This window comes from Lolium rigidum, chromosome 1, assembly GCF_022539505.1.
Source record: "Lolium rigidum isolate FL_2022 chromosome 1, APGP_CSIRO_Lrig_0.1, whole genome shotgun sequence".
Classification (NCBI taxonomy): domain Eukaryota; kingdom Viridiplantae; phylum Streptophyta; class Magnoliopsida; order Poales; family Poaceae; genus Lolium; species Lolium rigidum.
This window is the reverse complement of record NC_061508.1, coordinates 301,016,459-301,041,150: the sequence shown is the minus strand read 5'-3', so window position 1 is coordinate 301,041,150 and position 24,692 is coordinate 301,016,459. Positions and strand designations below refer to the sequence as shown.

The 24,692-nt window shown below is 45.6% G+C and overlaps 4 protein-coding genes across 5 annotated transcripts; 1 reads left to right on the top strand and 3 right to left on the bottom strand.

Moving 5' to 3' along the window:
* Positions 1–3,367: 3,367 nt before the first annotated feature.
* LOC124696907 lies at positions 3,368–5,928 on the bottom strand. 2 transcript variants are annotated; one of them, XM_047229578.1, is made up of 2 exons: positions 5,822–5,928; positions 3,368–3,815 (listed from the first exon to the last, which is right to left on the bottom strand). In XM_047229578.1, exon 2 carries the CDS (start codon positions 3,800–3,802, stop codon positions 3,593–3,595), a length of 210 nt encoding a protein of 69 aa, XP_047085534.1. In that variant the 5' UTR covers positions 3,803–3,815; positions 5,822–5,928; the 3' UTR covers positions 3,368–3,592. The 2 variants fall into 2 exon arrangements, with proteins under 2 accessions (XP_047085534.1, XP_047085526.1); XM_047229570.1 differs by lacking the exon at positions 5,822–5,928 and adding an exon at positions 4,296–4,715.
* LOC124696895 (DNA-binding protein HEXBP-like) lies at positions 4,384–6,233 on the bottom strand. The gene has a single exon (XM_047229559.1). The coding sequence runs from the start codon at positions 6,172–6,174 to the stop codon at positions 4,726–4,728; it is 1,449 nt and encodes a 482-aa protein (XP_047085515.1). The 5' UTR covers positions 6,175–6,233; the 3' UTR covers positions 4,384–4,725.
* A 2,984-nt stretch (positions 6,234–9,217) lies between these two features.
* On the top strand, positions 9,218–11,271 carry LOC124684015 (serine/threonine/tyrosine-protein kinase HT1-like). The gene is made up of 2 exons (XM_047218426.1): positions 9,218–10,686; positions 10,793–11,271. The coding sequence occupies exons 1-2, from the start codon at positions 9,754–9,756 to the stop codon at positions 11,042–11,044; spliced, it is 1,185 nt and encodes a 394-aa protein (XP_047074382.1). The 5' UTR covers positions 9,218–9,753; the 3' UTR covers positions 11,045–11,271.
* A 5,658-nt stretch (positions 11,272–16,929) lies between these two features.
* Positions 16,930–18,385, bottom strand: LOC124684014 (probable aldo-keto reductase 3). The gene is made up of 4 exons (XM_047218425.1): positions 17,972–18,385; positions 17,699–17,871; positions 17,463–17,565; positions 16,930–17,358 (listed from the first exon to the last, which is right to left on the bottom strand). Exons 1-4 carry the CDS (start codon positions 18,380–18,382, stop codon positions 17,017–17,019), a joined length of 1,029 nt encoding a protein of 342 aa, XP_047074381.1. The 5' UTR covers positions 18,383–18,385; the 3' UTR covers positions 16,930–17,016.
* Between the last annotated feature and the right edge of the window lie 6,307 nt (positions 18,386–24,692).

The following is a 24,692-nucleotide window of genomic DNA, read 5'->3' as shown; positions in this document are numbered from 1 at the left end:
TATGGCCTACTTTAATCCTGGAGCTCCAATCCTCCATACTGTGTTGATTAAAGGTCGATATAGTTATTACATATTTATATCTACGAGTCACCGGTCAGGTAGTGCATCCAACTGAATTGCTACATTTCACCGCAATTTCTTGACATGGCAGCATTGACAAGTATTCTTCAGCAGTAATCTTGCACTCTTAAGTCTGATACCTACTCTGCATCCCTCCCACAGGCATGTGTGTTTATTAAAGAAAATATGCATGTTCTGTCCATGTATGGTTCAAGCTGTTAAATAGCAGAGCCTTCGTTGTGTACATCACCAAAAACTATCCATATACGTTCCTTTACAAACTATTATCTATTTCCTTTAAATGGTGAATTTGCACTGAGGGAGTAGGAACTGTACGTAGGAACTGTTACAGTGGACACCCACCGGTTCCTTTTGCTTTGCTCAAGACACACATTACAGCAACAGCTCTGTATGCTGTGTTACTCTAGAGTTATTAATTTCAACTTTTTTTTTTCCTTTAACCCTAATCTGTTTGATCAGTCGTCTAGTGATCAGTTTTGTAATCTGGAAAAAAAAAGGATTGAATGACCGCTTCTATCATGATTACCATATATATTCTGTTTTCAGCTATCCTAATAATTCTATTAATTGCAGCAATTCCGAGTGAAGTGACATGTACTCACCTGAAAATTTTGACCAAGTAGTATGACCATGCAGCATGTAGTTGATGGGATTTGTTTTTTTTTAATATTGTTAACTATCTCTCTTGAATATATGAACCTTCCAGATGATACTACCAACAAGTATTTTTTAGATTATTTCAACCAAAGAAGGCAATCCATTATTTTTCTCTTTTTTCTTACTGATTGCAGTACAAGAAACTAGAGTTTAAAGTACATGTGCCATGATGATCCGATTGGTAAAATAGAATAATCTGTATTTACTTTGCTCCGCTTTCCCTGAAATTAGTCGGATGTTTTTGGTAACTAATGCATAGGCTCATGGGTTGATATGCTAAAACATGGATGAAAACTAGACCAGCTTAAATGAGGCAATAGTACAACGTAGGCTCACGGCCTCAACTCGCAGCTACCACATGGGCGCGGCGTGCCGCCGCGCCATTACATGCTAGTTATCTTTATCCCAGGAGAAAAGGAGAGAAAATAACCGCTTTGCCATGTTATAAGTTTTGTTGAGCTTTTGTGTAAAGAACAAAATCAGAACTTGCTGGTCATTAATTTGTTTTGGATTCACAAAAAAACAGTTTTGATTACTTAAAGCGTGCTGTTCTGTGTGCTGATAATCGTGGGACACCATGCGCTTTGACCAATGTATCCAGACTATGCCCAGTTTCGATTACTTTGGTTTCTTTGACAGACAGGCTCAACATGGTCACATCCACTGCTTAATTAACACTTGAATCCTTAGTTTCATTGTTTAAAGCTAAATTAATACTCCATGGAGTACATTGGTAAAAATAGTTTTATTGAGAACAAATTTTAGTGTTCACTTGAGCATTATCTCTCTGTGACTATTACTGGAACTTCACCTCTCTATGTGTTGATTCAAGATAACAGGTAAACAAATCACGTTACAATCATGTCGGTTGTCAGTCATGTGTATACCACTCTGGAGTATCTGTATGTTTGACTGTGAGAACCGGAATTTAACTTCTAGACCCCTGTTACATTGACCTACTGGAAATATCAGTTGTTTGCTTGACATGACATGTTTGCAACTTCTGTTCTTGAAGAACTCACTTTAAGACATACTTTCAGAATCTGTACCGCCTTGCTTAGAGCATCTCCAGTCGCGTCCCTCAAAAAGCGTCCGGCATAAATGATTTGGGGCACGTTTGGGACCGTGCCGGACAAAAAGAGACCAAAAATCTGTACAAAAAAGAGGCCCTTCCCAGCCGCGTCCCTCAAACAGCGTCCGGATGCATGCATTTTAATAGAAGGGACCACCCCATGTTGGAAAAGTAGGTGAGAGAAAGTGTGGGGAAAGAGACTAGCATGTGGGCTGCATGCATGCGTCTGGACGCTATTTTTGTGTCCGGCGTCCCCGGTAGAGACTCTATGCATAGAGTCTCTACCGGGGACGCCGGACACAAAATGAGGCGCTAATTAGCTTTGGGGGACGCGACTGGACGGTTTTTTTTTCCCATTTCTTGTCCGCGGTCCCCCAAACCTCATTTGGGGGACGCGACTGGAGATGCTCTTAGCCACAAAGAGCACGTATGAAGAGCAAATAAGTTTAAATCTTCTTTGTAATTACAAGCCATTGATGATGGAGTGCCATAATGTTTTTGTTCATCAAGTGGAGTACAATTAAGGTCCGGGAGCACCATAATGATCTGATGTGCTGCTTCTGCTCTTTGTTCAGGTATGTGGCTACTGCTGCTGCTGATGTGAGTCGAGGAGCACCCGGTGGTCGAGGAAGAGGCGAAGACCTGCGTGAGCACCTGCTGGCCGAGGAAGAGGCGACGACCTGTACGAGTAGCTGCTGGTCGAGGAAGCTACCAGGAGCACCTAGGCGTGCACCTGCTGGTCGAGGAAGCAATGACGGAGCTGGAACTACCAACTAGCATTGTCAAAGTTTAAAAACATCTGCAGTGATGTCAAAAAGTATTATGGGGTCAATTTTGGTATATCCATAGCTAAATTTCTTTGCACACCATTTTTTGTGGTTTCAATTGACCACACAATCATAGTGCAGCTCCGTCACTGCGAGGAAGACGCGGGGCGAGCAACCTTGGCGAGCACCTGCTGGTCGAGGCAGAGCCCATGAGCACCTGGGCGAGGAGATAGTGGTCGAGGCAGAACCAGGAGTGCATGGGTGAGGAGATGGTGGTCGAGGCAGAGCCCAAGAGCGCATGGACGAGGAGACCATGGTCGAGGCAGATCCCAGAGGAACCTAGGCGAGATCGGTCGAGGAACAAGCGAGGGAGCGATCGCGAGGCGATGAAGAAGCTGAGCAATGGGCGGGGAGCTTCTAGGTGAGGAAACTAGGCCATGGGCGAGGAAGCGATCCCTGTCTGGTTCAAGTTTCAAATCAGGGGTACTAATGTCTTTTCATACTATTTCATTTGGCCAGGACAATCCTAAAACATCTTACTATTTTTGACACCGAGGTAGGGAGTAATGTCCATAGAATTTTCCGTAACCCACCAGTCCGTAGGTCTAGGATTAGTGATGCATTTTGGTGCGATTGTTCCCTTCCCGTCTGCTTACCACTCAACAAGATCATCATTTTTTTTTGCAAAACAAAGTACAATCAAATCAACAATTGTATAGGGTGCATAGCAAGTAATCATCCTAAATATCCTTCACAACTCACACAGCCAAACCAATCAGAAATAGCATCATGATACTAATTGGTTTCACTTTTCTTTCGAGAATTCGAGCGAAAGAGAGCAACAAAGGAAACTCGACCCAAAGTGCAAATGGCACAGCTTAAAACGAGCAGAGGTTAAACCGAATTGTCCCTGAGATGGAAGAATAGCTCAAATTAACCAAGAAAACTTCCATTAACGAAGCTCACTAGCTAAAACCTGAAGCAGTAAACAAATCTGCTCAAGGCTAACAGCACCCTACTTGTTGTCCTTGTTCTCCTCCGCTTCCTGCTCGTAGCGGCGTTTGAACTTTGCGATCTGTCCCAGGCTTTGAGCCATCTGCCGCTTTGCCCTCATGTGGTACACTTTGCCGGTATGGTTCACCTTGGTCATCATGACGTTGATCAGCCTGCCACTCTGCGTCACATATGAGATCCACTGCATCTGAGGGTGTAGTCCTTTCCTCATCCTTTCAACCTAACTGCAACCAGGGTGCAAACTCATCAGAAAAATAAAGATGTAAATAGATGTCTATTATCATGTTTCCAGATGTTAACAATTAACAAAACATCCATTTCCTCAACACACATGCATGAACGCATAGGTTATGAAATAATGATCACCATAGACCAAGATTAATGTAGGACCTTGCCATTATCAATCCATCATAACAATTCAAAGTTTGGAGTACATTACGAGTAATACATATGCACAAGGTTCTCTGTTATATGATTGCTAAAGAATTATAAACAATGCTACTTTAACTACTTGACTCTTGAGGGCCATTTTTGGCAACCAGAACAATTTGGCCGTACAAAACAAGGTAGCATGGTATGCAACCAGACATAGAAACAACATATACAACACTCGATTAAAATGATAAACTGATATGATTGCGCAACAGGTAGTGCAAAGTCAAAATTTATTTGAACTGCACAAAATATAAAACACTATTGCTTACTGATAGGGGTGGGAAACGAATCAGATACTGCACTTCCCGCTTTCTTTCCCATACCTCCGAACAGAGAATGCATACGATATGAATCATATCATATACAGACTGGATGTTACTGATTGGAAGTTCACTCAATTCGGTACAAATATGAATATCTATAATTCAATGACAGATATAGAAAACACACAACTAGATAACAGTTGTGTCTATGAAAGGTTCTATTGTGTGCTATGAAGCAAACTATTTTGCGGCCTGGACATCAAGAGGCGGAGGTCTGGCTCAGGTCGGTGAGTATCTTCCGAGATTCCTTGGTTGTATCTGAGAGACAAGCTCTCTTTTTTCCAGCTGCTTCTCAGCTTGATTAAAAATGTAACAAAATATGTACCCATTACGGGTACAACGTTATGCTTTACCAACTGCTCCTAGTGCGGAAGTCTTAACGCTTTTGGCGCTTCTGGCGCTTCTGAGAGCATTGATTGGATTTGTGGCCTTCTTCACCGCAACTGTAGCATATCAACAATCGTGCTGGTATGTTGTCTACTGTAACCAAAGGACTAGACTTGTCTGGGGTCAATGCTGGATGTCTTAAGGGACAACTAAAGGCCCGGTGCCCTTCCTCACTACAGATAAAACATCCAACCGACAATACCGGCTTCATTTCTGATGAATGTTCAGCAGTGGGAGGGTCCTGTTCTTTTAATTCTTTGCACAAGTTGGAAGATGTAGGTATTGTGCTGCTCTCTTCTAACTCTCTGGACAGGTTGGTAGATGTAGCTCCGGACTTCTGAGGACAATGATTGCCATGGTGACCTTCTTCATTGCATTTCAAGCATATCGTTTTTAACACTCGTGTTGTCGTGTTTCCTGTTCTAACTTCGGGATTTGACTTGCTGGGGGTCGGTACTTTTGATATTGAGATGCAACCATTGGCAAAGTGGCCTCCCTCACCGCAGCTGTAACATTTCCGTGATTTTGGCTTTTTTCCTGCTGATTTTTTAGCAAAACTAGGTTTGCATACTTGTGATTCTACGGATGGCTTGGCAGGTGTAGATAATGAGTTGCCTTGTTTTGATAGTGCAAGTTGCAGAGCAGCTTGTAAGTTCTCTCTCTGATCCTTACACACTGCAGTCAATGCTGAATTCAAGGGGCACTGAGCAAGATAATGATCCCGAGAATCACAAATAAAGCATGTAACCTCACTCATTCGACACTCTCCATGCGGATGATGTTCGTCACAACTTGAACAACTGAGACCATTTGTACTAGCACTATGCCCTATTTCTCCACAGCGGGTGCAAGCCAGATTCTCAGACTTGTTCTGCTGGCAACACCACAAATAACAATGGCCTTTTTTGCTACAGAGAGTGCAAATGACTTTGCGCTCCTGATTCTTCATAGGGCAGTCACAAGTGTAATGTCCTTCCTCGCCACAAACCAGACAGGTGATTATCCCATCCTTTTGGTCCTGACAATATCTACTTTCTATATTTTGTTGGTACGAGTTTAGTGTAAGAGAATATTGAGTTTCTTGCCTGCCGTCTGAACTCCCTAGCGGGGCAGTGAGTGGACCATTCCATCGAGGGCACTCTTGAGTAAAGTGACCTGGATATCCACAGCAATTGCATGTGATGTGCATTCTTCTACCATCTTGCCTGCCATCTGAAAACCCTAGCGGGGCAGTGAGCGAACCATTCCATCGAGGGCACTCTTGCGTAAAGTGGCCTGGATACCCACAGCAATAGCATGTGATATGCTTTCTTGTACCGTCTTCGGATCGATTTTCATGTTGGTTACTGCAGAAGTTGGGCTTGAGATTTGTGGTTGTCTTCCCCTTTCCTTTTGACCTGTTTTCCTGACGCTTGCCAGATGATCCACTGGTTGCCATTTGAATTATTTCTGATCACGGAGAATAGATAAGAGGGAAAATCATATGAGACAAGGAAGAACCTAGTTTGAGGAGTGCAATAAAATGCTATTCTAGGCGCTACTGAAAGCCGCTGTAAAAAAAAAAGATGCAACGGATTATTATAGCCAAAACAGCTAAATGGCATCCACTAATGTTACATGAATACCCCAATGAAACACCAAAGTTTTAGCAGAACTATCCAAATCCTCCAAACGCAGAAAATGAGACTCCTAAAAACTAACTACCATTTTTTTTCTCCACCACAGGGCTAGTTGTTTGCGTATAAAAAGGTTGCCGTCTGAAAGAATTTCTTGCCCTGATGTGAAATCCAGCATGTCTAGTGAGGGGCCGATGAGATTGCTACCGTGGGCAGGAGAGAGTTGTGTGCAGGTTATTTATGGGAAGTAAATGGTAGCCTTTGTTCATGCGAGTAGGGCATAATGCTACTAGGTCATAACGACATAATTTATTGATCTACAAAGCTGTCTCTGTTCAGAAGAAAAAGAATGAACAACTCGATGCTTGAGCTGCAGACAATTGGTTCTTTTTTTTTTTTGTCAGAAGCTACTGGAAATTGCTTATTGAGTTATCCAGCAGGGTGATATATTTGCTCCGATATGCATAAAAAAAAGGAAGAGGTGACCTACTGACCAGCAAATAGATTAAATGCCTACTCACGATGTCCAAGAAGATGTTTCAGCTGAGCAGCTCTTTAGGCAGCAATTCACGGTTCAAACCTAGAGGATGCACTAAATCTTTGTTTTAACCTGACGCACGCACCAAATCGGGCCGACAAAATGTTCCAGATTTCGATCTCTACGCCAAATCGGGTGTTCTGAGGATCCAACGGAAGGGGAATGGATCTACAAAGAGCAGATCCACCATGACACGAGGGCGTAAGCGTACCTTAAAGGGTGCAGCGGGGGAGAATCGGCGGCAGTGGACAGCTGGAGCAGGGGCACTCGGCGGTGGGCGGCGGCAAAGATAAGGGAGCCGGGTGCGGCAAGCCCGGGTAGAGGGATTTCTGTAGAGCGACCAAGCGAAGGGAATTGCGATTCCTGCTTCCCGGCCGGAGCGACAAATGTTCGGGACTGCTCCTCCTTTTCCGAATGGGCTGGAACCCCATTAGTCTGGTTTGGGCCCATTGGAATGGGAAAGAATTGAGCCCACATGAGTAATTCGGTGTATCCACTCAAATGAGCCCAAAAGAATTTGAGCCCACATGAGTGAGCGAGTGGGGGAGAGAGACAGGGCGGTGACTGAAGTGGAGACCGGCGCACGGAGGTAGTTGAGGCGTCTCCCGCGCTTCGCCACGCGTGCAATAGTTGCACGAGCGTTGCACATTTCCACGACAACGGGCTAGGCTCCACATACACGGCTGATTCGGCAGTTCCTCCCTTATTGACTAGCATCCGGTAGGCAGATCTAACTAGGAAGATACCCTTTCAATCGAAATGTCATGCCCATGAGTCAGTTTGTATTCTTGTACACAATGAAATATTTAGTAATAACCGAGACGTCCATTGGTAAAAAGGTCTCGCGAATCAGGTCTGACCTCCAGCTTGAGTATGTAGCATCGATAAGTTCTCAAACTTTTCTGAGAAGGTTGTTGTTTTAGTGAAGAAGTTGGGCTTATATTGGTATTGTGTGGCAACCAATTCACTGTCCAAATATTTGTTGATTGCCCGTCACTAATCCTCTTGATCAAACCTTGGACTAAGACCCCTCGACCATCTAAAATGGAGCACCATATGTGATGGATGAGATCCAAAAATGATGTATTTGGGAAATAAGCTGCCTTTAGTATTTTTTTCACTCAACGTTTTAGGCTCATTGAGAATTCCCACGACTTGTCGTGACAGAAGTGCTAAATTAAAGAGTTTCAGATCCCCGAACCTCAATCCTCCAAGAAATTTAGGCAGCGTCATCACTTTCCAAGAAACCCAATTTTCTTTCCTTTTCCCCTGAGTGCTTCCCCGCCATAACTGTCTTGTAAGTGAATTAATATGTTCACATAGTCCCCTTGACAATATGAAACATGCCATCAAAAACACCGGGATTGCTTGCGCAACATATTTAATAAGCACATCCTTACCACCTGCCAAGAGGATTTTCTCCAACCATCTTTTCACGTTGCTCTAGAACCGATCCTTTAAGAACTTAAACATGTCATATTTTGAAACTCCAACAGTCCAACATATGTTGGCATTCCCATATATCTCTCATTCAGGGACTCAATAGAGATGTTCAAAAAAAATTCGCCTCATCTCTCCTCAATTGAGGGTACCCTTTACTAAAGAAAATCGAAGACTTATCCTTGTTTATCCTCTGCTTGACAATAGGATTCCAGCAAGTTCGACACCGCTTCCGCTTCCTGACTACTCCCCTTGGAAAACAACTGAATGTCATCCACAAATAACAAATGGTTCACTGCCGGAGCCGATGGAGCCGCTTTGATACCGCCAAGGTGCAATGATTGATTAGATTAGATTAGATTTTATAAAGGCACATGAACATGCCTAATTTGCACAGAAATTTGGAACCGATCCTTGGGATACTCTTTGGGCCACATACTAAATCACTGTAATGGGCCTCAGTCTGTTGAGAAGGAGATCTTACCATGAACTGATAGAAAATCGGCCCAGCTACTTCAGATATCACTCACATTTCCCCTCTTCTTCCTCGCTGCAGTAGCTTTCCGGGAAGAAATGACGCAGCTGGTGATGTCATACAAGGTATAGACTGGCTGGCGGCGGCCGGCCGATCACCCGTTCAGACCACCACAAAAACACCTCCCATATAACAGGGTGGATCAAAGCGTTAAAGTGCTCAGCCCCTGATGCATCTGTAACTTTCAGACACCACTCCTTTTTTCCCTCCTAAATATCCATCTCACTGCTTGTCATGTCATACGAACCTTTTCCGTCTCCCCTCTTTCTCTTTTACAGATATTGTAGGTGCATGCCTCATCCCTCATGTCCTGGAAACTAGGCTGACGAGAGAACGCGACGGAGTGTTCGTGCATGCGGCCTAGCTACCAATATTGCATGCAACTGGGCTGGGAGAGTGACAAGAAAAGTGGCTCTTTTGCTGAACTGCTTCTTCACGAGACATCCTTGAGCGCCTTTAATCTTTCCATCCATCCATGGCTTATCTTCAGAGTTCAGTGTCAGCAGCACCGGCCAGCGTCTAAACTACTACTACTGCAAGAGAACGAGGAGGAAGAAGAAGCAAGAAGAATGCGTGCGCTCGATCGTCTTTAGTTTTTGCCATTTGTGTCTTTCAGGAAACATCATCTAGCTAGCTACCTAGCTACAGGTCGGTAGTTGCATGATTGGGATAAGGTAGCTTAGACGGTAGGCCGTATATAGCATGCCATGGAGTTTTCACTCATGGGCACGGATACTTTTCTTCGGACCCTGCCATAACTCATAAGTATCGACGGTACGTCAAGCAATGTTCGTGGCGCGGCGTTCTCCCGGCGTGGTGTCGCTCCGTCGCCGACGAATCCCTGGCACTGGCACGACGTGTTGGTGCGATTCTTGATCTTGCTCATCGATGCTTTCCTGCTTCCGGCAGCCGCGGCCGGCCGGTGACGCGAGCCAGAGCGTCGGCGCGGCGTCGTCGTCGCCTCGGCGTCTGTTCGCGTCGAGCCTGTTCGCCTCCTCGCCGTCGACGTCGGGCAAGAACCCGTGGCCGTCGGAGGCGGACGACATGGAGAAGAAGCGGTGGGACAGCATGGAGTCGTGGTCGATGCTGCTGGACACGGCCATGGCCCCCTCGTCCTCCTCGTCCGGCGGCAACAGCGGGCGGCGGGAGGAGTGGATGGCGGACCTGTCCCACCTCTTCATCGGCAACAAGTTCGCGGCGGGCGCCAACAGCCGCATCTACCGCGGCATCTACAAGCAGCGCGCGGTGGCTGTGAAGATGGTGCGCATCCCGGAACGCGACGAGGTCCGGCGGGCCGAGCTGGAGGAGCAGTTCAACTCGGAGGTGGCCTTCCTGTCCCGGCTGTACCACCCCAACATCGTTCAGTTCATCGCGGCGTGCAAGAAGCCCCCCGTGTACTGCATCATCACGGAGTACATGTCGCAGGGCACGCTGCGGATGTACCTCAACAAGAAGGACCCCTACTCGCTGTCGCCGGAGACGATCCTGAAGCTGGCGCTGGACATCTCGCGCGGCATGGAGTACCTGCACGCGCAGGGGGTGATGCACCGCGACCTCAAGTCGCAGAACCTGCTGCTCAACGACGAGATGAGGGTCAAGGTGGCCGACTTCGGCACCTCATGCCTGGAGACGCGCTGCCAGGCCACCAAGGGCAACAAGGGCACCTACCGATGGATGGCGCCGGAGATGATCAAAGAGAAGCCCTACACGCGCAAGGTGGACGTGTACAGCTTCGGCATCGTGCTCTGGGAGCTCACCACCTGCCTCCTCCCCTTCCAGGGCATGACCCCCGTCCAGGCAGCCTACGCCGCCTCAGAGAAGGTTCGTTCGATACATTTCGTTCGTCTCTCTGCTCCATACGCGCTGTGTTTGTTGTCGCTCTGAAATCTGACACTTTACCTGCATTTTTTGATGATCGATATATCAGAATCTGAGGCCGCCGCTGTCGAGCTCGTGCCCGCCGTTGCTGAACAACCTAATCAAGAGGTGTTGGTCGGCGAACCCGGCGAGGCGGCCGGAGTTCAGCTATATCGTGTCGGTGCTGGACAAGTACGACCACTGCGTCAAGGACGGGACGCCCATCATGGTGCACCAGGAGCTCAGAATCTGGAGCTCCTTCGTCAAGATCTTCAGGATGGGATGCGTCGCAAACAACTTGTCCATACCGGTGCACTCCTGATCGTAATCGGTGACCAGACCACCATAATCTGAGTTCATGATATGATATTGCTTTGTAACTATGAGTATTCCCGCATGTACGGATGCCCTGCTTCTGTTTGTTAATTAATTTGTCATTTATGGCTTTATCTGACAAGTTATCTGAATATGCCATATTATCTCAGATGTCAATACTCAATTCCCCACAAATGTAATTGAAATCTGTAAAATTTATCTCTCCCATTGAAACCCAAAGAACTGACCGATTTCATTAAAACTTCTTCTATTAATGAATACTATGTACTGTACTCCTTCCATATCGATTTATTAGTCTTACCTGTGTACCTAGACCGTCAGTTTAATCTATGTAAATATAAACTATAAATATAACAAAAATTAAATCATTATAAAATATAATATCTAAAATTTCTTGTGATATTTTTTTTGTAAATATATCTTATACATTAGTAGGGAAAATGTTACCGTCGGAGGACTAAATAAGTCTACTGCCGGTGCACAAGTGCGCGCAAGTGCTACCACACCAGTGGTAGCAGGCTTCCGTCAACTGCTGGTGCGCCAACGGTAGCCTGTTACCGCTAGCGCACTTGCGTGGTGCGGATGGTGCACCGGCGGTACAATAGCTGGTGTGTCACTGATATTATTTCTAGATTTTCTTTTGAAGTTTATACTTATTTATATAGGTATAATATACAGATTTATATAGCATCAATACATAAGCATTATACAAATATAGGAGTGGGCAAATACATATATACAATCTCTAATTTACTGTATCAATATATAGTCAGTATATAAATAATTAAATGGCCTAATTATTGGTTCAGCATGGTAGAACGGAAGTAGATCATCCAATAGACTGTGACGTCCTGGCCAGGGCTCAACAAGATTAATATGATAGTCATATCAATAAATTGCAACTTTTTTCTTCGAAAGTTCATCTCCAAAGAAGTCCGAGGCTAAGCGTCCTTCCCGGGTGCGCACGAGTGAGGACAAATTACGCAAAAAAAACATGTGTTGGTCTATGGGACTAGTCTAGATATCCTAGAGAGCTGTCAGGGGTAGGCTTGGTCGAGGTGTTACATTTAGTATCAGAACCGACCTTCGCGGTAATATGGGCGTGTGCGGGTCAGGGGAGCGGATATGTACCCCGTCGTGGTACATGTTCCGGCACCTGGACACATGGACATGTGCCAAGAGGGGACGTTCCTAGCTTGGGGCTGATCGACGAGGGCGTCGATCATCTAAGGGGTTATGAATATGACATACTCGACCCAGGGCTCAACATGACTGATAGGATACTCATATCAACAAGTTGCAACTTCTATTCTCGAAGACCATCTCCAAAGAACTTCGACCTTAAGCGTTATTGGCCTGGAGTGATTTGACGATGGGTGACCGACCGGGAAGTTCTTCCTAGATGCGCACGAGTGAGGATAAGTGCGCAGAAAAGACATATGTTGATCTATGGGGCTAATCTAGATACCCTATAGAGGTTCCAGGGATAACAGACCCGCGGTGTTACAGAGACAAAGTTATTACACGAATACATCCTACAATCACATATAAAAGAAATACAGTCGTGGTGAGCAAGGTGGGGATCACGATAAAGTTGGTCTTTATGGGGTTTTTCATCATCTATCTCCACTACCGAAAAAGGGCTTACCAGGAGGGCCTGTTGTAGCCATTGTAAGTTGTAAGTAAGTGATGAGAGAGAAAGAGAGCCCTCGCGCAGTCTTCCTCCTCCTCCGCTGCCCGCCTCGCCTCGTCACGATACACCGTGGGTTGCGGAAATCTCGCCGAGCCGAGTTTATATTTTTTCTGTTCAGGAAATTAATCGTGTTATTAATCAAGTCATTAACGGACGTATTAACACGGTCGTTTCGGTCCGGATTTTCTGGATCATGGCTGTACCGACTCAGATATGGGATGCGCCCCATGATCTTCCCAAACTGCACTATATAAACTTGGACGTGAACACTAGCTTGTACTCGACATATGTGACAATGTTCTTCTAGAACCTTGTGTTGCCGCCATTGTGTTCCTCCTCTCGTCCTTTGGTGTGCACCGATTGACGAGACAGTATATGCCTTCGAAACCACACCTCTTGTAAACATATACATGTGAGGGTCGAATAGGTTTTTGGAGAGTTCTTACGCGCGAATATTGGCAACACGTTGTCGTCCGACGACGAGTTTTCCAAAGGCGACTTCTTCCCGAACGCCGAGAACCTCTTCCGCAAACTCAACATAGAAGACAACAATGCCACTGCTGCTGCCAGCGCTAACGCTACTACTGCTCAAGCTGTACCATATGTGATTCTTCTCTCTCTCTCTCTCTCTCTCTCTCTCTCTCTCTCTCTCTCTCTCTCTCTCTCTCTCTCTCTCTCTCTCTCTCTCTCTGATCTTGCTAGAGTTTCTAGTTTTGGTGTTTGGAGTAGATGTGATAGGTTTTGTCTTATTTAGATGCTATATATTCATCTACTCTATTAGTTTTAGAGTGAATTCCACTTTTTACCCTCTATTTATGCATTTGTGATAGTAATTACCCCATTTAGTGGAACTTTTACAAAAAATAGCACATCTAGGACACTGTAAATATGGTTTTACCCGAGTTTAGCATTTTCCTTGTTTTTGATAGATAGGATAAGCGTGTTTCATCGATATGGTGCCCTAGAATTTGTAAAGATCGGACAGCGTTGTCGACAATTATATCTAGACTTCTCTTTTCCAATTGTTACACTCTCCGTCCTAGTACCGATATTATTGAGTGCCGGTTATCACCTCACACCTTGCCCAATGCATACACATTAGAAAACAAGGATCCAAATATTCTAGAATGCGCAATCTAAACAATTTTGTACTCAATGGGGTAATTAATGTCACAAATGCATAAATAGAGGGTAAAAATGTGATCATGCTACGTCAATCACTTGTTTGGATTAAATCAAATGTTAATTTGCTTATATAATCAACCAAACAGATCATACATTCAGTTATCTACATACAAAATCCGCTCCTGGTCTATTCAATTTGCTTCCATGGCATCCTAATTACCAAAATACGGCTCCGGATAGCTCACCGGGGCCTATAGTTGAGGTGGTGTTGCGGGCAGCGGCTCACTACTCCCGATCAGTGTTTAGGTCGATGAACAGCTTGCCTTACTCTTGGACCACCAAGCGCCACTCCTCCTCCTTGGCAGGTCTCGACATGGCGCTAATCACCATTACGAGTCGTTGATTGTGTTGAAAAAAGAAAATGTAGCGTGCTGCTAGGAGTGCCTCGGGCACAAACGGACAGACGGGTCCATTCTACCGTTTTCCTTGTATACAATCCAATCCAAAGGAATCAGATGGGTCACTTCTTGTGTCTGAAATGGATCAGATGGCTAGAGATGCCCTTACTCCACTAGCTCTCGCCTACATATTGGTCGTCCTTTCCCTAAAAAAACATATTGATCGTCCCCGCTCACTAGCTTTATATCCCAATCTCTCTTGTCGTCGTCTCTCCCCCTACTTCACCCTGACTATGCCACAACATAAACGGTACAATTAATTAGCTATATATGGAATAGAAAAACTTAAAACCGTAAATCATGGAAACAATCACCCTAACGCCATGAATCTAATTTATTATTTGACTCAGATATTACACGATTCAAGTCGGTTCATGTTCCAAACCAACTCATTATTTGCAATGCCGACTATAAGCTAAATTATTTGAGGCATTTATTTTTTGGAACAGGTTATGATAAATACGTCTTAGGCCCACTTCTTTTCAGCTTCTAAAACTCAGAAATTACCCTTCCTAAAATTGTTTATAAACTTCTAACTAAAACAAGTTTAGAAGATGGGTTTCCGCGAGAAGCCAAAAGAGGGCTGCTTCTGGGAGATGCCATCCTAAGCTGAAAAGAAATTCTCCTTATTTGAGCCTATCGCTTCTAGTCGAATGATAAAGCAGAGTCTAACATGGACCATAAGAGATCTCCAGCCATCTTCCCAAGAACGCCCCTATGACCCCTTTTTTTTATCCGGATGAATAAAAATGGCCCAATCACGTCCCCAACTTCTCGTTTTCATCCGGATTTAGGCCTAAATCCGTCCGGACTCCCCAGGTCATCCTCGGTTTCCCGGGGTGCTGCCGGGGACTCCGGATGGAGCAAACTCCGCGCTCTGGCCCGCGTGTTAGTGAGATTAGCCAAAAACTGAGCGGCCATGTGGGGGGAAAACGGCTGCAAAATCGTTGCTCCTCATGCCAAAAATACATCCAATCCGGATCAATTTCCATCCGGATTGTGCCCCGGGGGCCTCCAACGGCTAGGATGCTCTAACTCTTGTAATCGTTTTGGTACTACTCTCTCCTTTTTAAATTAGTTGTCACAACTTTTCTCTAAAATAAGCAAGCCTATACACTAGAAGATTTTTCGATAAAGAGCATATATTAATATCGTGGAGATACCAATTACACCCAGCCTCTGCAACAACATCATGCCCTAATGGCATAGAGGATGCACACGGCAAAAAAAAGAATTATAGAAAAGAAAAGTCCCGCTACAAAGATTGATAAACTTGAAACAGCAACACTGACACCACCAAGACAACACCAGAAGATCAACATCTCCATAAGCGACGCCTCCAAGAAGGAAACAGTGCACAAACGTTGTCTGTCGCCCGATCATAGATCTTAGGTTTTCATCCTGAAGAAAGTCCTCCCTCTCAAAACAATGTCTTCAACAAGAACATTGCCAGGTACAACCAATTAAGACCAGACCTTGGATTTTCACCCCGAAAGATAGAACTCTGAACTTTTCCTCGTGCAGTCGCCCCCACATACAAGCCGCTGCTTGAAGTCACAAATCTCCAAGCCAATTCCATCTCACCACCACGATCCGACCACCATTGCTCTTCCACCGATCTTAGCTTTCATGACCTTCTCCGCCAGACAACATGGAAAGAAAATGAGCTCCATGATATTAACAGCCAGCGAGCTTCGAAGCGCTTCCTCTGAAACCAAACAGTCAGATAAAAAATATGGGTGCGCCCGACCGAAAATGCCCAATCCAGCAATCTTCATGCATTGATCGCACAATGAATTTCGCCGGCAGGACCTTATGGAACACGACAATCCAGCCAACTTGGTGGGAAGAAGCTTCCAACGATCTTCACTTGGCGCAAGAGAAACCCTAGGACTGCCACCTTTATTAGGCAGAACGGCAGGCCCCCTCGCCGCCGCCCGCCGGTCGACCTCAACGGCGGAAGAGGAGGCCGCCACCGACCACAAACCCGTCGACCAGTCGTCCGCCGCCACCCCCAAAACCGAAGAAGGCCACCAACATGAGCCGTCGGAAGGAGGGGGCGAGAGGACTCACCGGCAACAACCAGGCATGGCCACGCCACCGAGGAAGCCGGATCCGCAACCTTCGGGATCACCCCCGCCGCCGGCCGCATCGCCGAACCATCAACCAGCCACCGCAGCCCTTGCCAAGGTAGCCGGCGCGACGCGCCGAAGAAACAGCCGCCCGAGGCCGCCGCCCCGGATCCTACCCTGGATCCCACCATGCTGACCACCGACCAGCCCCGCCTTCGGCCGATCGTCACCGCCGCCGATCCAGCGCCGCCTCCGCGCGCGCGACGCGAGAGGGGGACCTGCCGCTGCGGAGAGCTTCACGAGCTTTGCCCGCACGCGCGCGCTGGCGGCGGCAGGGAAGAGGGAGATCGGAGGAGGGGGAGGTAGTGGCGGCGGCGCTGGGGATCCGCCCGAGTCGCCCGGCGCAGGGGGCGACGCGGGGGCGAGTCCTCCAAGATGTGCAGATACATATGTATCTTGACTAAATCTAACCAAAGCTGCCAGAACTAATTTGGAACGGAGAGTAGTGAATAGAATAGGCACTCTTAAAAAGTGATTGGGGGACTTCTGCTACAAGTGAAAACATGTAAAGATTTTGCATCAATTATTTCCAGCTATGTATTTGGAACACTTAAGTAGCTTTCCATGATGACATGGGCGGGGTCTCGGAGTCCTTCCAGGTCTTGAGATAGTTGCCGTGGTACCGGTCACCCTGGACGGCGTCCACGGAGGCGAAAGACTCGAGCTCAGCCATCTCCTCGGGTGTGAGCTTCACTGACAGCGCAGCCACGTTCTGGCTGAAGTTCTCTACTCTGGTGGTGCCGGGAATGGGGCAGACGTCGCTCCCCTGGTGGTGCACCCAGGCCAGCGCGAGCTGCGACGCCGTGCATCCTTTCGTGGCAGCCATGGCGCTTACGCGCTCAAATATGGCGGCATTCTTCTCCATATTCTCAGGTTGGAATCGGGGTAAACTCTGAAAGTGAATGCATTTGACCATTTGGTTAGAAGAAGAAAGGAAAAGATTCAGATTATATATAAGTGTTCACTGAAGCAAAGGGTCCATGGATTCTCATTCACCTTGCGGAAATCTCCTTCAGGAAGTGTCTCGACCAGTTTAGGCCCTTTGGACAAGAACCCTCTGCCCAATGGACTGTATGCCACAATTCCGATGCCAAGCTCTCTGAAATTCGCAGAAGACAGTTGGAATTGGAAATCAATGTTTTCTCTCTGAGTGCCAATGTGGTTTAGATCTGTGTAACTGGAAACGCAGAATGTTGCAGTCGATTAGCTAGTGCAGAACTGCAGATACATACCGGCAGGTCGGGATGACATCTTTCTCGACGTCTCTTGACCACAGAGACCACTCAAGCTGGACAGCGGTAATGGGGTGAACCGCGTGTGCCCTCCTGATGGTCGACGCCGATGCTTCAGATAGGCCGATGTACTTTATCTTCCCTTCTTGGACTAGCTTCTTCAGCTCACCCATCTACAGAACGAATTTACGGAGATGAATAAAGACGGCTTCTCCTGTTCTCCATCAATAGTCACGCTGTGCTGAACAAGAATTGGTGCAGGAAATAACTGACCGTGGCCTCGATTGGCACGGCGGTGTCGATGCGGTGCTGGTAGTAGAGGTCGATGCAGTCGACGGCGAGGCGGGCGAGGCTGCCCTCGCAGGCCTCGCGGACGTACGCCGGGTCGCCCCGCACGTCCTGGAAGGTGCCCGTGATGCCAAACTTGGTGGCGAGCTGCACCTTCCCGCGTGTTCCCCCTTGCAGCGCCTTGCCGAGGAGTAGCTCGTTGGTGTGCGGGCCGTAGACGTCGGAGGTGTCGAGGAGCGTGACGCCGGCGTCGACCGCGTGGCGGATGAGCGCCACCATGTCGGCCTCCGGCTTTAGGTCGCCGTAGCGGCCGGACATGCCCATGCAGCCCAGGCCCTGCGCCGAGACCTCCAGCCCCTGCGAGCCCAGCTTCATGCGCCGCACCGCCGTCGTCATTGGAGCAGCAGTTCAGGGGATGAGTATGGATCGTTGACTTGTTTCTGAGCTTGAGATTACTGATCAGTGATGCTTTCCCCTTGCACTTAGCTGGGCGTATTTTATAGCGCCGCTAGAGGGGCAGCGATCACCCGGCTGCGCGCGAGTAGCATGCTGGGGCCAAAGTCTCTAACGTCACTGCCTGCGTAGGTCAAGCGACCGACGGCCGGACCAACTTCTCCACTGAGACTATCATGCTGGTATACTAAAATAAGAAGACTTCATTGGCTGATTCCTCCATCTCATCAAAAATCTCGACAAGGAAAATGCTATCCTGTGTGCCTTCAACCCTTGAGCCCTGCCAAGGGGTCATAGCCATCCCAGTCTGTTCGTGGATGCTGCTTAAGCCGACACGCTGTCATGCATGACCACAGCTGGATGTAAAAACGCTCCAACACTAGTAGTAGTACACAAAGGCCAAAGGGCTATCGCCAGGGGTTCGGAAACGCCATGGGACAGGGACAACTCTGAATTTTTGAAACGATACACCTTTCAGAGACCCTTCCCTTGATTGAAGTAGGAATGATGGAATGATGGATAACCAACCTGCATTCCTGCATGATTTCCAGAAGCTAAAATAGTTTTCCAGACATCTCAGTGTGCATGATTTCCCCCTCTAATACAGTTCATCTGAGAGACATCTGTTTGAGATGGGTCAGGAGACAAAAAGCTATCTTCGTAGTATTACTTGTCAGTGTTTTTTCATTAATCCACTAAAACCATCAGCCCATACCACTAATTAGTGCGTACACACTGAAAATATATAATTTGCCATGAATCTTTGCATTTCTTGAATGATGCTTTGTAGGCATGTCGTATAGGACACGACTAGGAACCTTCCCCAAACTGATGTACCTCTAGATGACAAAACACCACAACTACTATTTTGATTTCCCCAAATATCTCAATATATTACATCGACCGTGATCTCCTGTATGGTATAGTTCCCCACGCCATGCTAGTCGATCTAGCGGCAATCAGAGCCAGCTTCTGTGGTTTTATAGTGCTTTGAGAATTGAGATAAGAGAACATATGATTTATCGCTCTTACAATTGGAGCACCATGACCCTCGAAATATATGGTCGCATGAATTCTCACATAAGTTGCATTCCTCCATTATAAGGGTCGATTCATACAAATAATATGTTGTACACACGCTGAGAAAGCTCCAAGTGTATGATGTGGATCCTCAGTACAGGTTGTTCAACCACACTTTAGGCCTTGAACGTACCAAAGCACACACAAATATCTCTAATCCACACATGCCCATTCAATTTTTGAACCGATGAATGTGCGCTGTCCACTTGAAGGTGTGTACAGACTTTTAGGTCGGTGTTCGTACCTGCGAAACGCAGTCTCAGATGGCAACGCTAGTAGAAACCGCTTCCGTGATCACACGCGGTCTGGTTCCTTCAATGAGCAGTGTTACATGCACGATATTATTTCCGAAGATTGTTCGACACTGCTAAATCATCATTGGATTAATTGTTACATCAACCAGAGACCACTGGATTGCAACATCGTGTGTAATTCGTACATTACCCAGAGCAATTTCATGCTTCAATTATGCAACACATGGTTTGTGAGGCTCATGGGGACGGGGAGAGAGAGACCGAGTAAGGAGGGGGCACCGGCGGGGGCATTAGTTGTGAAGTGTACAGTTTTTCCTTCCTAGTGTGTACAAGGGAAATTTAAAGTGTAGCCCGAGCTACACATTTCCTGTTTTTTTTCTACAAAATTTGAATTCAACATTTAAAGTTTCAAAAAAAAACTGAAAAAAAAAACTGAATGTAGCCAATCATGTACTCTACTACTGTGCAAAATTTCAGGATGAAATACATTATATTAGAGGCTACACAAAAATGACAAATTCTGACAAATGTTGGAGGTTTCAAAATTTGTACTATTCATGTTTTGAAATCAATTGATTTTGCATAGCCCAACATATTGAGTCTTTCATATTGATATTTTTTCCACATTCATAGAGTACATTATTGTCTACCTATAGAATTTTTGTTTCTAATTTTCTGAAACTATAAAATACCATTTTTTGAATGTTTGAAAAAGGATTCCATGTAGGCCGAGCTACAAGATGCCACGCTATGTATACAAGTGCAAAGTTGTTTGTGTAAAAAAGGCAACATGAATATCAAACAACTTGCGAACACTGAGGAACGAGGTGGTAAAGGAAGGAAAAATTGTACACTTCACAACTAATGCTATCATGAAGACACGTGAGAAGGATCGAAAAAAGGCAAAGAGCTGCCTCCTTCAATTGCTCTGAACTGGGTTACTTATTGATGCATGTAAAATGCATACATGAATTTTGTTCCTTTATTAGTATAAATTTCCACATATTTGCAACATATATGATGATAATACCTTGTTTTACATTGATTTATAGGGATTTATCAATAATTTTGTTTATTTGGTTTATAACTCTGCAGAATAGAAATTCTCTGTTTTGTGTATTTTTCACATTTAGAGATCTATATGAAGTTAAATTGAGCTATGATTTTTGGAGCGTCATTTTTTTCATGGGAGAAGCACCCTGAGTCCTAGAAGCACACCGGAGGGCCATGGAAACTTTTCCATATTCAACATCCAGGGCTGAGGTACTTTGCCTTGTTCTTAGTTTAGGGGATTCCTAGCTAGGAAGAATACAACTGCTTGAACAGGTCCCGCTATCTATTTGTTGAGATGTGCTAAAAATGGAAAAAATCTGACTTTAACTTGGGTATAATCCTTGCTAGAACCGAATCTAAACAACTCTATGCTGGTGCTATTGCCACTATGGTCTATAAGCACATTAAAGAAGAAAGGAGATTTATAAATGTTGGAACTGAAATTATAGAGTCCAACTCATTGGATTCTGCAATGTTCGTTAAAATGGATATTCTTGTTAGAGTGTGGAACAATGATTTTTGGATGTACAAGTACATGTCTAAGAATGGTTCTTCTGTTTGTACTGTGCTTCCTCACGTTGAATATTTTGACAATCTATCAAACATATGGATTATCGAACAAGAAGCACATGAATGGGAGTTGGCTCCCGAAGTTTCCAAGGACGATGCATGGCCAGAGGAGGCCCCTGAGCCTCCTTATCAGGATGTGTTGGAGGAGGTACCAGCACCGCATCAGGAGGCATGGTACGATTCTGCACCACCTGCACATGACGCATGGTATGCGCCAGCACCGGATGCCTGGGGGAACCCACCTGCACACCTAACTACCAGCATGGGGAAGGATCTTCTTCCCAGTGGAGAAATGAAGGTGCTTCTTCACAGTGGGGGCAGTAAGGGCCCTTATACGATGATGGATCATACGGTTGGGGTCCAGACCCCAACTATCCCGGCTACTAGCTTCACCCCAAGTTTTGGGGAGTATGTGTTCTTCCCCTCTTCTCCATTGTATATTACCATGTGAGTTTCCATTTTTGTTGAATGCATTGTAGTTCTTTTCAATTTTCCATTTGAAAAGTCCAAACAAAAAATTATTTGTGTTGCTGCATGTAGTTTCATTTTAACAAAAACCCCAAAAACCAAAAACATTTTCGTTTTAGCAAAACAATGAAAAGAGAGTAACAAAATCTGTATGATGTTGTTCACCGTTTTATTTTTAATTCTTAGCATGTAACTCCGATTGGGCTAAAGTTTTGGCAGAACTTATAACATTTCATCCCCTACACTCACAAAAAAATGGCAAATTCCTAGGATGTTTAAGTAGGGTTAAAAAGAGATGCACAACAGCTGGATTTTGTTGGCAGATTTTGTTTTTCATCACTAAAAGTGGCTAGTTAAACTTGCTATTGGTCAGAAATGAATGGTATACTTCTATATGGATCTCAGCCACATGAGACATCATATTGACATCATATCTTTAAGATTTCTACTATAAGAATAAGATGCTTTGAGTGAACCAAGTTTAAATTTCTTAATTCTATATATGAGCATATTGTGCAGTTCAAGTTGGGAGAGGAAGAACACCAATGATAAAACTGTATGCGAGGATCGATAAAACAGGTATGACATCTTTACTATATTCATGTATGGAATTTAACGATAGCAAATACTTGTGCATAGTTTCAGCAATACTACTTGGGGAAGTGATATTAGATGTCTACTATCTTTGTGTTCTCCTCTTTATTTATGATCCAAACGAGATATTATTGAAGAATACTACTTATACATGATTTGAGAGATAGTGGGTTTAAATAAAAGTCCACGCATCCCATTATGCTTGTTATTGCAAACTTGGCACCGATGCATGTAAAATGCTTACATGAACTTTGTCCTTTATCATATTGAATTCCACATATTTGCAACATATATGATGATAATATCATGTTTTACATTGATTTATGGGGATTTACCAATGATCCCCTTTATTTGGTTTATAACTCTGCAGAACATGAAAATCTTGTTTTGCGTATTTTTCACTTTTAGAGACCTATACGGAGTCAAATTAACCTGGTATTTTTGGAGCGTCACTTTTTATCAGGAAAAGCAAGCATCCTGGGCCCTGGAACCACACCTAGATAGGCATGAGGCCTGAAAGAGAATAGGTGGCGCGCTTAGCAAGGTAGGGAGCGCCACCCAACCTCTTTCAGTTGTCGATTGCCCGATCGCCCTGATTCTTTCGCCCACCAACATATTTTAACCTAAAAATAACTATATATGAGCCCGAAGAGTTCTCGGGAGGAGAGCGCCACACAAATACAGAAACATGAAAACAGAGGCTGTTGTAGAGAAGATTGGAGGGGGAAACTCCGCCGGGCTCACCACCGAAGGGATCTCCACCTTCTCCAACTTCTTCATCATCATCACCATGATCAAGGGAGAGTAGTACACCTCTGGACGACGGGTTTATGGGAGTAGCTTTATCTATTTCTCTCATGTTATTCATAGTTTTTTGTGCCATATGAGCTGGCCATATTTGTAATACCTATATCGTGGATCCTTATTCTATAATATTGTGCTATGAGATCTGATCATATTATGTGTAAGATGTATTTATACATGCATACTATGTACCCCGTTCTTAAGTATTTGTTACGATCCAACATCTATGCAAGAGCGTGTGTGGGGTGATGTGTGTATTAGATGGAGTAGCATGATTTTAGTGATTGGATAGTGACAATATGTTCAAGATCTAGTATGGCTTTGCCTTTTGTTTTGCTACCTCACTAGGGATAAAGTGAATGCATGTGCTATCACTACTAGGAAAAGGCCTAGCCGTAAGACCGCCAGCAGTGGCGCACCATGACTGTCGTGCGCCACTACTACTTAGCAGTGGCGCACCACAAAACGGTGGGCCACTGTTACAAAAGTAGTAGTGGCGCACCTTGATAGTGGTGCGCCATAAGTAAGTGGTGACAGGAGGCCAGCTCCTCCCCCAACCTAGTAGTGGAGCACGTCAGAGGGGTGTGCCACTGCTACATTCCTTACCTATGTCGCACGTTGGTGGGGTGCGCCACTGCTAGGAGGTGTCCAGAGCCCGTTTAGAGATGATAGGCTTAGCAATGGCGCACTTCGTCGGTGCGCCCTCGCTACATAGGTTACCTATGGCGCATGTCGAGCTGGTGCGCCACTTGCTAGGGGTGGCCAGAGCCCATTTAGAGATGAGAGGCTTAGCAGCGGCGCACCCCCTAGCCGTGCGCCACTGCTAGCAGTGGCGCACGGCTAGGTGGTGCGCCACTGCTAACCTGGGACCATTTCCTGCTTTTAACCCTCCACTCACATGTGCCACCCACTTTCCCCAAACACTCTTCCACCACCACCTCCCACCAAATCTGGATCCGGTCGTGTTGCCCCTCCTTCCCACCTCATTTTCACCTCTTCATTCACCAAAATTAAGTTGGTAAACTTAATTTTCTTCATAGGTAAGTAATGGTGAAGCTTTCTTAGCTCAATACCCTACTCAATCTCAACTTTTTACCTCATCCAACACTCTAGGTCTCGCCGTATCGGTAACTTTGTTGGTTTTATGCTTTGTGTGTGACCGGTTCCGATCGTCTTGCACACACGTCACGTACACGTGTATGTGCACATATGTTATGTGCGAAGCTAGATGATCATGTGTTGTGCGCATGCGCGAAAAGCGTCACGTGCATGTGTGTTGTATGCGAAGCCTCCGGATCCACATGTGTTGTATATGCGAAGCCTCCACACATTTGTTGCATGTGTTTTTGTTTGCAGGGATTTGAAATGCGATGGAGTTGCCAATATTTTGCTGAAACGTTGATTCATTTCTGTTTCGGCGAATGTTGGGC

Coding starts and splice junctions, on each gene's coding strand:
- LOC124696907 (XM_047229578.1), bottom strand. CDS start 3,802: ATGAGGAAAGGACTACACCCTCAGATGCAGTGGATCTCATATGTGACG.
- LOC124696895 (XM_047229559.1), bottom strand. CDS start 6,174: ATGGCAACCAGTGGATCATCTGGCAAGCGTCAGGAAAACAGGTCAAAA.
- LOC124684015 (XM_047218426.1), top strand. CDS start 9,754: ATGCTTTCCTGCTTCCGGCAGCCGCGGCCGGCCGGTGACGCGAGCCAG. Junction 10,687..10,792: donor CCTACGCCGCCTCAGAGAAG/GTTCGTTCGATA, acceptor TCGATATATCAG/AATCTGAGGCCGCCGCTGTC.
- LOC124684014 (XM_047218425.1), bottom strand. CDS start 18,382: ATGACGACGGCGGTGCGGCGCATGAAGCTGGGCTCGCAGGGGCTGGAG. Junction 17,872..17,971: donor CCGTGCCAATCGAGGCCACG/GTCAGTTATTTC, acceptor TTCGTTCTGTAG/ATGGGTGAGCTGAAGAAGCT. Junction 17,359..17,462: donor CTGAAGGAGATTTCCGCAAG/GTGAATGAGAAT, acceptor ATTCACTTTCAG/AGTTTACCCCGATTCCAACC.